General features: G+C 31.8%; 1 protein-coding gene and 1 non-coding gene across 6 annotated transcripts in view; both read left to right on the top strand.

Moving 5' to 3' along the window:
- Nucleotides 1-13,097, top strand: part of SENP6 (SUMO specific peptidase 6) — a 106,780-nt gene that overhangs the window by 34,023 nt on the left and 59,660 nt on the right. For 2 of the 5 annotated variants that reach the window (XM_074368725.1, XM_074368728.1), the window contains exons 5-6: nucleotides 49-144; nucleotides 4,967-4,987. In XM_074368725.1, the coding sequence (XP_074224826.1) occupies nucleotides 49-144; nucleotides 4,967-4,987 (117 nt within the window). Of the gene's footprint in view, nucleotides 1-48; nucleotides 145-4,966; nucleotides 4,988-13,097 lie in introns of those variants that run through there. The other 3 variants (XM_074368726.1, XM_074368727.1, XM_074368729.1) reach the window with 3 other exon arrangements.
- Nucleotides 10,581-10,684, top strand: LOC123613630 (U6 spliceosomal RNA). Its single transcript, XR_006721006.1, has one exon. It is a non-coding gene; the product is annotated as a U6 spliceosomal RNA (small nuclear RNA).

Below are 13,097 nucleotides of genomic sequence, written 5' to 3'. Positions count from 1 at the left end.
ATGTAATTTTCCCCTGTTCAAATTATTCTTTGTGTCTTGACTCTGCAGTGAAAATACACAAAATGCATCATTATGTTCTGCAACTATAAGACGTTTTCCTCATGCTAATGCACAGATATCAATAGTAAAAACAGCAGCCCAAAGGTAAGGATTCTGATTGCCTTTGTTTAGTAGATACATACCATCCTTTTTAATAGTTTTTTACTGCCTTTTTTTTTTTACTTTGTGGAACTTTATTGTTTCCATTGTCTCTAAAGAGATAGTCATATCTATGGAATAATTTCTCCATGTCCCAGAATTTTACTATTTTATATCTGCTTTTGAATAAATCACGGTCTGTAAGTAGAGACATTTTAAATAAAAGCCATTCTGTTTCATTATGTTCCCATTAAATTAAGCTGATTTTACAACATTTGACCAAGAAATCTTCAGCTGATAGTTTAGCTCTGATAAGTAAAACTACAGTTATTACTTACTTTCTTCGTAAGGCTTATAGGGTTTCATAGTATCAAAATAAATCACATTATTAGCTTTAAATGTTTGAGAAATTGTTATATTTTCGTAGATTTGAATGTTCTCATTGATTGTGAAGGTACTACTTGAACCTTGAAATAATGAAAGTAACAGTTAATGCTTAGTGTTTTTAAATGCTTTTGAGGTTTTTCATAACCAATTTTGGATGATTATGAAACTTCAGTTGAATTCAGTTCTTAGTTTCAAATTGAAGCAATTCTTAGGTTCCAACAATTAGAAAAATAATTTATCTCTATTTCTTGCATTATGAATAGTTGCATAAAATTTTTTTTGTAACTAGTAAAATTTTAAGATTTGGTGTATATATATGCTAGATGCTGTTCTTCATTTTTTAAAAATGTCAATCTAGACTACCACTCAATCAGAAAATGTATCCTGACTCTTGGAAACCCTTGCTAAATTTGCGATAACGCAGATTTTTCAGCTTAAGACTCTTAAATCTTTCTCATACTTTAGGATAATAAAAAAACCTTTCCTTTGTTTAAATATGTTATTTTTTATAGTTTTCACATGAGATATTTGAAAACTTCAACTAAAAACACAGAGAAGTTACTGTACATAACAGAAAATTGGCTTGCCTTACAAATCAAGCTATCTGGTCTATGTGTGGCACCAACATGAGGACAAATAATAAAAGGAGAGTGATTAGGGAAGAGAAGGATAGACTGTTTCTCACACACTGATCACATTGATAGGATCCATTGCTAAGAAAGACCTGTCTGCTTGCTTTTCTGAAAGTATCTAAGTTGAAATACTAATTTATAATAAAATGATATATTCTACAACCAAAAGTATTATTGCTTTGGAAGTTATGTTAGTTTAGAATTATTTGCACTATGACTTATTCTCTCCATCCCTCCTTTCTTCATTCTTAATGTTAAAAAACTGATTCCAGTTTGGAGATTGGTTTATGTTTTGTTTTATTCTAGGTTTTGGCACTTCTTATCCCTTGCCATGTGTATTATTGCTCATCTGTATAAAACATTAGATTCTGTTAATAGGAAGTGGTATTTACTAGTAAAATATTGTTTCTTTAAAAAAAAAAAAAACACAAAACCTGAATTGATTTATACTTAAAGAAATAATCCTGAGTGAAAACACCTAACAAGAACATCAAGGGGCAGTAAGGAATACTGAAGAGTCATGTCAGCAGGATATGTTCTACTTCTTATCTGTCTCTTATTTATAAATAATTCTTAGTCCTACTGCAGGGTGGCTGTCATTAAAGATTTTGAAGTTTAAAGATCAGTCATTGAGGGTTTTTCCAGTTTTTTTCCTTCAAAACTATTGAGTGGCTTTATGCTACGTACCAGGCATAGGTACGAAGTAGTCAAAGGTGAATATAACCATTTTTGCCTTGAAGCTCAAGTTTGGTTAGAGTAGAAGACAGAAACACAAGTAAACAAAACATTGCCTGGTGAGTGCAGTAGTAGAGATATACAAAGTATGTGTAGTACTATTTACAGAGAAGAGAGCAGTGGAGAATTCACAAAGGATTTATTAAAGAAGCTTTTGACTGTGTTAGCAAGAAGAGAACATACCATGCTGTAGGAACCACATCTTCAAAGGCATGGAAGAAGCCTTCACCTCAGCTGATGGCTACCAGGCTTTTGGTTTTACTTAGTGTAGTGTTGGCATAGTTTTCAGGCCTCAGATGAAGGTGAACACACTGGCTTTTATAGCTTCTCTTAATTTTTCTTATTTTCTCAACTCTTAATTTGAAGTTAGAGGAAATGTCGCAAGTTGGTAGTTCACACACATAATCCATCCTTCTGGGGGTGAGGGATCAGTAAATCAGACCTGCATTTTGAATAATTTGTTGTTCTTCAGTAAGATAGGGGAACAAGTACATCACATCTTTTTAATCTAAAAGATATGAACAAAGATTATTGAACAATCAGATCAGCTACTATTTGGAAGAGTATTATGATTCAATCTATTTTCTCACTACTATTCCAAATGTTAATTTAATTCATATTTAAAATGTAGATACAACTAGTGATGGAGGAGGATAGTATTAGTATGGAAGAAATGCAGAAATTTAGAAATCTTTATAACTATACCATTTCCACTCTGAACTTTAATCAGACTTGGAAGAAGAGCACATTTACTGGTTTATGTTTTATTTACATTTTCACTTTTTTATTTTCTGAGAATAGGTAAAAAGACTTGTAAGGACCATAGGGGAAAATGAATGTCTGCAGAAGCTTATGTAATTCATAAATGGGAAAATGGGCTCCTGGAATAAGCAAGATTTAGTTATTAATGAAAAGCACCACTTTGAAAGAATTTTTGAAGTCCAAAATCAGGTCATGGAAACCAGAGTCAGTCAGGCTATCTTTTTTCTTTCCTTTTGTAAAATTTTAAGAGCAGAAATAGTTCAACAAGAATGTAAGTAGACATTTTTACAAGTCCTACATTACTAAGAATGTCTACCCTCCTTGTTTTTTTTTAAAGTTTCTTTCCTTTCCTTTTCTTTTTTTTCTTTCCTTTCTTTTCTTTTTTCTTTTCTTTTCTTTTTTTTCCTTCCTTCCTTCCTTCTTCTTTCCTTTCCTTTCCTTTTCTTTCTTTCTTTCCTTTCTTTCCCTCTCTCTCTCTTTCCTTCCTTCCTTCCTTCCTTCCTTCCTTCCTTCCTTCCTTCCTTCCTCCTCTAGGACAGGGCTTGATAATAAATACATATTGAGAAATATTGGAGAAGTGCCATGACTTATAAATTAGGCGTCATATAGTAAATACATTTTTCTCAAGGATAAGAGAAGTGAGCATGGGTATATATTTCTTTGGTATTTTTGTTTTTTTTCCTTGCTCCCTTGGTTTATTGGAAAGAATCAAGCCTGTTTCTTCTACTTTTACCCTTTCTTCTACCTCTTTCCTTTACTCTATATAGGTGAGTTTAAAAAATAAGCCCAAAACAAGAAAGTACTAAACTCTTCTCACTCCTTGGGCACAACAGTGTAGAGTTGGAAATGGCTAGCTTAAGAATTAATGCCTAACTTTTGGTTTTCATTTTACTTTTCCTGAAAATACAACTCCATAAGAAGTAAGTCTGTAAGAATAGACTATATTCAACTTTTATGTTTACCTTTCTTTAACTTACTTTAATAGGGGTATGATAATTTTCCCTCATTTTTCTGTCATTTTTCCAACATAAATTAATTTTACACAGATTATCCCTTTTTTTAAATAGAAGTAAAATTTCAAATATATCCATGTAAGTTTATAATAATTCTTTTCCTTACTATTAAAACTAATTTTAAACAAAGTAAGTATTTCTTTTCAGTGTTATTTCTGTAAAACCAACTTGCCATATTATTTTTTCTTAATTTGCTAGGATTAAATTGATAACTGTGTGCTTCACATGATACGAATACAAGAGTTAATATGAGGACTTGGGGATTTTGTAAACTGTTTTGCTTCAGTTCTGAATATTCAGCTTCTTTTATAATAGAGAGGAATAATTCTAGGGTGTGAATCTTATTAAATTGAGGGGTCTTATGATTTTCCTCTTAAGTAATTGTTGTTGATAGCTTTTTAGATTTTCTGTGAACTATGGAGGAGGGTAGACCTTTTATACATTGGACTTTTGGTTAGAGGCCATGATTTTAAGTCCCAGGACTTTTCTTGTGGTCCCAAACCATATATTGTATTTGTATTTAGTCTAAAGCTTTTGTGCAAAAGTTTCAATCGTAAAAAAATTTTTTTTTCTTACTCAGAAGCAAATACAGTCGGCCCTCTGTACCTGGGGGGTTCACATCTGTGGATTCAACCAACCATGGATAGAAAATATTCAAGGAAAAAAATTCCAGAAAGTTATAAAAAGCAAAACTTGAATTTGCTGGCACTTGAGACAATTTTCATAGTATTTACTTAATATTAAGTATTATAAGCAATCTAGAGATGATTTACAGTATATGCTAGGGTATGTATAGGTTATATGCAAATACTACAGCATTTTATATCCAGGGACCTGAGCATCCACTATTTGGTATCCATGTGGGGTGCTAGAACCAGCCTCCTGCAGATACCAAGGGTTGACTATAATCACACCTGATAACAGGATTGGCATCTAAAAATTTTATAACTTTCAGGAAATTGTATTCCTTAAAGACTATTTTCATAACTACTCTAAAATAACATATTCTCAAATGTTAGATGGTTAAATAAAGCTCTTTCAAGAATTTTCTATCTTTGTACATCCTTTTTTATTCCTTAAATATGTTTAGATACAAATTATTTTCTGTACTGACAAACATTGAAAGCCAATTTACATAGCTGAGAAAATTCAAACCACTAGCCTATAATATATATATAATGTGTTTAAAACAAATTAATCACAGAGTTTTGCCTTATTGACTGCAGTTACTAAAACTACAATGATATATCAAAAATGAGGTCTTGCCTCTTACATTTTTTTTCTTTTTCATGTTTTAAGCAGTCTGGACCAAAAGGAAAGGTAAGCTCAATATTGATGAAATTAGAGCATGGATATAACAGTAAAATATCAGATTATTTATATGCTTTGAAAAATATCCATTGAATTAGAGTTCATCATTAAGCTTATTAATTATTTTAATAAAAGGAAACAGTAGTAGCACAACATGATATTTGACTTATATGGGTAATATTTCACCATAGTTCTCAATATGCATTTCTCTATGAATGATTATTATATACCTATACTGATGTATACCTATTTTCCTTTGAAAAATAGAATATTTCAGCATCTTAGTAGTAAAATTGCTTTCAGCTAGATAACTTAAATATTTCTTATTACATTTTAGTGGTAATATTTTTATTTTATACTTTAGTAACTGAGGAGAAAAATGGAAGTAGAATGAATACCTTAAGCTTGAAGTTAAAAGTAAATATCACATATGTCCCTATTCTGGTGCAAAAAATTGTGACAAAATTTTATGATCATTCTTTGTTCCCTTTGTAATAATACTAGCAGACACATCATCCTTTAGCAGAAATGTTGAATATTGTAAATAACATGGAAACATGTTTTTAAGAACATACACTTCTTTGAATGGTGAAATGGTTGTAGTTGTTCTAAAGCAAATGTCCATAAAAATCGCTTCTCTCCTCAGCGTATGTATGTGGGAATTTTTGTGCACGTGCATATCTTTTTTTCTTGCTTCCATGAGTTTCAAGAGTCTTTTATGAACCCTCCCCCCAACAAAACAGGTAAACAGCCCTTGTATTAAACCAGCACTTTTATGTCATTGGTGAAGGTCAAAGAAGTGTTATTCTATAATCTTGTTTAATTATGTAACTTAGACTCTATAATTTTGTGTAAAGGTATAGACGAGGCAAAGGGACAACTTGCAGTATTTTATAGAATGCTGTATTTTCCATGAACACAAATTTTCTCAAATGTAAATTTAAAAATGACCCCATTGGCAAAGGTTTAGGCATATTTTATAATTCTGAAATACTTCACAGTTCTTACATGTTTTGAATGAATGGGTTGTGCAAATATTTTACTCTGTCTCCTGAGAAGGAGAATTTTTTCTGTTTTTCTCTGAGAAGATCATTATTTCTTTCAGATATAGATGAGTCATTTTATATCTTATAAATTTTTAACCCATAAGGACAATATTTGGGGAGGAAGACCTTTTTTTAATAAGATGCTTTTAATAAAATTGCTAAAGAATATACATTAAATAACTTTACAATCACACGCAAACCAGACTCTTTCCTGAATGCTATAGTAGGTAAAATACAGGTACTATTTGTTACAGTATCAGAGTAGTGTAAAAGTCTTAGATTATTTTCTTTTTCACAGTAGCCGTGGAGGGTTTATACTGATTTTTTTCCCACTGTCTTGGTTTCTTATACATATTTTTGTAGTGGAAATTTATTCGTTGATACATTGAGCAAATATTTCAATGACTCTATGTGCCAGGCACTCTTCTAGGAGCAGACAGAAATCCCCACTTTCTTGGAGCTTATTTGAATAATATGGGAAAAGGAGTCAGAAGATGTATAATTAAGTTACCAGTGTTACTAGTAAACATATAGCTTACTCTAAAATAGGGATATGATACTTGGCCAATTTTAAGGGAGACTTATGAAGAACAAATGAGATAATAATTTAAAACTGACACATATACTGTAAAGTTAGAAATTTCTGTAATACTAAAACTCTTCGTCTTTTTTGTTGTTGTTGTTACCAACATTACTACCAGGACCTAGACATGAAACAACAGCCTTTTGTAAAATATATTATGATAAATACACCTGAGTGCTTTATTCAGCAGCTTAGTTACTGTTAGGTTGAATTGAGCCCATTAATCCTTTGGATTCTTACCTAACATTATTTTATCTTTGTCAGAGATAAACTAAGAACTCTTGTGCCAGTAGATTTTATTTTGTAGACTTTTTTCACATAAGCCTTTTTTTCGTCCCTTCTTAGGAACTAAGCCACATTCTTTTTCCTGATCTTTGAAGAGTAATAGAAGATCCTTTATCTTTATCTCTTAACACATGAAGGACTATGAATCTCTGAACTAAATGCTTTCCTTATTAAGCGGATGGTTTATCTAATAAAACCTAAGTAGTTGTGGAAGGTTAATCTTTTCCGGGTTTTTTTTTTTCCATTTATACTATATACTGGGCACAATAAGTATATTTTACATTTAAAGCTAAGCTGGAATAAATAAATAATGATGTTAAGATCTAGAGCTTGCAAACTTAAAAAAATTGCTTTTATTTTTCCTTGTTGTGGGTGACTTTGACAACTTGAATGACTTGAATTCTTTTCTGACTTTCGGACAGGTAGGTTGTGAATACAGTGTATGTGGCAGCATCAGCAGCCTAGAGTATTTAATCTGCTATTAGAATTTGGCATTCTTAGATAAAGATTCTTGGCCTATTATGAAACTGAAGCACGTAATAATTTTCCAATTTAAAAAAATTTTAAATACTTTTATTATAAAAAGCATGTGCCTATCATAGAGAATTTTGAAACAACAAAAAGGTACATATGTGAAAATACAATAAAAATTACGAAATACTAGAAACATTTACTTAAAAGGGGGTGTTTGAAAAGACAAGTATTATAGTGAAAGATTTTATACTTCTTAAAAAGCTCTTAAAATAGAAAATTATGTCGTTAGGATCTTTATACATTTCTTTCCAATATTTTTTTCTTGCATACTTTTTAATATACCTAATGTATGTGGAGTCATAATAATAGTACAGCTGTATATTCTGAGTTTTCACCTAACAGTATGTCCTAGCATTTTTCTCTTTTATTAAGTTGGCTTCTAAAAATGATTTTGAATGATTGCATAATAGCTGTCCTGCAGATATACATAATTTATTTACCCATTAGCCCTTTTCTGGTTGTTTTTCACTGCTATGTGTGACACATTGATGAACAACTTTGTTTATAAATCTCTAAATGTATTTCAAGGTAAATTTTTGGAAAAGGCTTCTTTGGGTTAGGCTTCTTACAAATGCTTTTAATGCTTTGAAAAGTACTGCTAAATTGTTTTGCAGAGAAGTGGTACCAATTTATATTAGTGTTATAAATTGCTGTCTCAGGGATCTGAAAATAAAATTATATTCGAATGGTACTATCTTCCTTAGAATTGTGAGAGTCATCTAACACCTTAGAAATAATGAGTTCAGTAAGATGGTAGACTATAAGACTTATAATAATAATTAAGTTTTTATAAATTCACCTCTGATCAATTGGAGTATTTATTGGAAAGACCAAAATTTAATTCACAGTAGCAACTGAAATTAAATATTGAGTAATGAAATTAATGATGTATAAATCCTTTATAAATATCTCTAAAGAACCTGATCTGAGGTAGATATTAGTTTCATGGTTGGTTATTTGATACCAGTGCTTGTTAAAGTAAATTTAATGCAATTTTGGTCAAGAATCCTGGTGACTTCGATGTTATTTTAATAAATTTGACCAATTGATTCTAAAGTTCATTTAGAAGAGTAAATATTTAAAAAGAGCAATAGATTTACTCTTTAAAAAGAAGAGTAAGTGAGGGAAGAGAAGAATGATATGTCTTGCCTCATAATAATTTATGCACACTGTGAAGAAAACAGTGACTGGATATGAAAACACTAGAAAAAGACTAGGAAGTAAGACAGTAAACAGACTAGAGAATCAAGGTATGTTCAGTTTCCAGCTAACCTATCTAATTAATAAATATAAACAAGTTTACAGTGCCTTTCAAGTGCCTGAATTATGGTATTTGCACATAGGCTGTCAAATTAATACTCTGAATTACTTTATGGTGGCTCTGCATGGTGGCTAGTGGTTCAGTTTTGGTAACATTACCATCCTTGTACAGCAGTGTTTATACAATTGTTCGGCCTGATAAATACTCTTCTAATTACTTACTGCCTTTTAGTTACACACATTTATTCCTTACAAATATTTGTCAAGTGTCTGCTATGTTCTAGGCATAAGGATATAGTGATGAACAAAACAGACGATTCCTGCACTCCTGTAGTTTACATTTTGATGGGCAAAAACTGATAATTAACAAGTAAAACACCAAATAATAAGTTCTTTGTAAGAAAGTGTAATTGGATGATGTGATAGAGAGTGACAGTATGGTTTCTTCAGATTGTCTATTCAGAAAGAGTCCTTACTATGAAGCTGACACTTAACCAAGGACTGAATGAAGAGTCAGCCATACCATGATCATAGAGATAACTTTTCCAGATAGGGAAGAGCTGGTACTAAGATATTAATGCAGGAAAGAGTTTAGCATGTTCAAAGAATGGAAAGAAAGACCACTATGACTGGAAGTTGGAAAGCAAAGGGGAAGATGTTACCAGGTGGATTTGGCAAGGTCAGCTAGGACTCCTAGATCATAAAAGACTTTGTAAGGTGATATGAAGGGTTTAGGTTTTATATTGATGCACTCACTAGAAACCTTCAAGGCATTTTAGGTAGAGAAGTGACATTACCTGATAAATCTTTGAGAGTAAAAGTAATCTTTTGTGTATGATTTATAATTTGACGCAATTAAAAACTTAAGTCATTGGCATTCAGTTAAGGCTAAGCATGTTCCACTTACCATATAGAGATATCTACAAAAGAAAATCAGTAATAATCTGTGACTAAGTATTCAAAGCTATCTCAGGAATTAGGGAGGTCGAGATAGAAAGGCAGAAGTAAAAGGAATCTTAAGACCTTTTTTGGGGAGGGAGATTGAGTGAGGTAGGACAGGGAAATAAAAGGATTTTAAAGACCTTATCCCCTTGGGGATACAGTAGAACATCTTGCTTGAGAGAAGTAGTTGGAATCTTGATAGCATGTTAATGAACAGAAATATGCAATTAAAATAAGGGTTGAGAGAGGGAAGGTGACTATTGTTAAATTAGCTAGGGGAGAAAAAAGAAATGAATAATAATTGTGCACATCGGTAAGAATAGGGGAAAAGAGAAAACAGTGAAAACTAATTGGATTAAACCCAACTACATGATGTTTGCAAGAATCAAATACAAAATAACAAGTTGTAAGTGAAGGGGTACTTAGAGTCAAAAGGTAAGTAAACAAAAGGAAAGCATGAGTAGAATTTTAGCAAAAAGTGAGATAGAATTAAGGATTAGATGTACTAAATAGGTTAAAGGAGCACATTTTATAGTAGACACAGTCTATAAGAGTATAACAACTAAACGTATAAAGCTCCCCTAATATATATATTTTTAAAGTTCTTGGTTAGAGTACAACTGTGGAAGATTTTAATACATCTCTTCAAAAACTAGATTGATTTCAGTTTAAACATGAGTTTGGGATAATGGATTTTAATGGAAAATGAACCCAAACAAATTTATGAAAATTTACATCTTTTGAGATCAGTTAGAGCAATGGAACGATTTATAAAATGAGTTAAAACCAACTTAAAAAGGAAAACAGCACTCAGATCCTGGTTTCTGATACCACTCTACTAAAGGGAACATGGAGAAGTGGCTGATCCTCGGGGTGGGTTAGGGAAAACACAAAATGATCATGGAGTATCTTGTAGTATCAGAATCCAAATAAGTATTTAAAAAAAAAAAGGGTACTTGCTTCAACAGCACATATACTAAAATTGGAACAATACAGAGATTGTCATGGCCCCTGTACAAGCATGACATGCAGGTTGGTGAAATGTTCCATATTTCTGTAAATTTTATGTTGTGTATATTTTACCAGAATTTAAAAAAAGAGTGAGGTCACATCAAAGGAACACAGGAGCCAACTGAAAAAGCTCCCAAAGGCCAAAACCGAAACAATTGGATTATAAAGTATAAAATAAATGGATATTTATCCATGAGTCATGCTGATACATATGATTGAATAAATATTTATGAACTATTCTAGGATTTTTACAAGCTGCATAAAATGAATTGGGGGAAATGGACAGTTATTTATTACAGAAGAATGCCAAATAATAGATATAGATACTCCCCTTCTCAGGAAGTAGTTTAACTACCCTCCGCCCCTTTGCAGGCTTGCCTTCAAATAGAACATAGAAAGGAGCAATACATAACATTGGAATGGAGAAACCTGGAAAACACTCCTTAGCCCAGTGATCAAGGTTAATATCACTAGTGATAAATAAAACACTGATATCATGTAACCCTTGATATGATGTGATGAGAAGGGCACTTTCCTTAAAGCCTACAACTTTAGTCTAATCATGAGGAAAACATTGGACAGACCCACATCCAGGGGCATTGTACAAAATAGATGACTAACATCATGAAGAACAATGTAAGTAAACGAATTACCCCCCGCAAAATAAAAAAAAAAATTAAAAAACAAACAAAAACAACAACAAGAAGCAGAGAGACTGAGGAGACATGACAACTAAATGTGGTGGATCCTGGATTGGATTCTAAAGCAAGAAATGGATATTAGTGGAATCGCTGGTGAAATTCAAATAAAGCCTGGCGTTTAGTTAATAGTGTACAAATGTTGATGTCTTTTTTTTGACGTATATATGAGGGTAATGGAGGTGTTAACATTAGGAAAAACTGGGTAGGGGATATAAGTGAATTCTGAATTGTCTTTTCAACTCTTTAGCAAATCCAGTCTTTCTGTAAAATGAAGCTTATTTTTAAAAAATACTTGCAGGGCTGAAGCCTGTATAACCTTTAATAAGCAGAGCATTCTAATGTTTTTCAGACAGTTCCACACAGAAAAAAGACTCCCCAGTTCATTTTATGCCGCTTGTAAAACACTGGGTCCATAAAGGGAGGTTTTCTTTAAAACTTTATATACAAAACATAAACCCTCAGAAGCAAAAAAAAAAAAAAAAAAAAAAATGCTTCCACCTGGTAGAAGACAGAAGACAGGGACAGTTCTCTGCTTCTATTTGTTTTGAGATGGGAAAGAAAATCCTATGGAAATTAAACCATAGCCTTAAGTGTCATACTAGTTTGGGGTCTGAAATGTTAGTATCTGTAGAGTGATGGAACCTTCAAACCAAGAAATTAACATAAAATCTCATTTTTGATTGCCTAACAAAATTTTTTTAAAAGTAAATTTTAAAGAACTCAAGATAGTTTATAGCCTTAAAGTTATTTTAATTCTCTTATCAAACCAATACTACTTTTCTTCTGACTTCTCTTACATTGAACGTAAGGTATGCTTTTATTTCTGTAATTTACTCATTATAATATATTTTTTAAAACAGTAACTTAATTTGCCCTGTTTGTCTAGGGAAAGATGTAGTAATTATTGGATAGAGAGCAGCCATAGGTCTGGAAATGTGCACAAAAATACAGTAGTGTTTTAACATTACATTACAGTATATGATAGGTGCTGGATATTTCGTGGTATATTCAGCGTGTTGTTTGTTCATCATCAGCAATTCATGGTTCAGTGCACTGTGTCAGCAAAGAAAAGAGTTAATTAGTGCAGCATTTTCAGTCCCTGCCCATCTGTGATTTGTTGTCTCAGATGATTTCTGTCAGTTATTATTCAATAAACCTATGCTTGCTTATAGAATACCCCAGAATAAGTAAGTAACCAGGTTCAAATTGACAAAAATCCAAAGTATCTGTATTTCCAAATTTTCTGGCCACCCTGTCATATTATTTTCTTTATTGATAATCCTTAGTATTTAAGAATATACTGTTTTTGTTGTCCACAACTTAAAAAATATGTAATATGTAGAGGTTTCAGAGTTTACTACAATTGTGTAATATTTTGCTTCAGATTCATTCCCTCAGTTGCATTTTATAGTTTGTATCTTAATTTTTCTGAAGTATAGAGTTATGAAAACTAGAGATTAAAAACTTGATTATTTGGTTTAAACGTAAGACTGTATTATATCCTTTTTAGTGTAAAAGTGTATAGAATATCAAAATGTATGTTTTAAAGCTTAATATAGTTAGGAGCTGAAAACCTACCTTCTTTTTCATGGCACTAGTATTTCAATCTGTAAGGCAGATTCTCTTCACAATATATATCCTCACGAATCTTACAATTTTGGCAGTGTGGAAATTACCCAGTTGTACCAAATGCTGCTCAATAATGATAAAAAAAACCATTACTCATCAATACCGATGCCATCTGCCAGGATTCAGAT

This window comes from Camelus bactrianus, chromosome 8, assembly GCF_048773025.1.
Source record: "Camelus bactrianus isolate YW-2024 breed Bactrian camel chromosome 8, ASM4877302v1, whole genome shotgun sequence".
Lineage (NCBI taxonomy): Eukaryota > Metazoa > Chordata > Mammalia > Artiodactyla > Camelidae > Camelus > Camelus bactrianus.
This window is presented reverse-complemented; position numbering and strand designations above follow the sequence as displayed.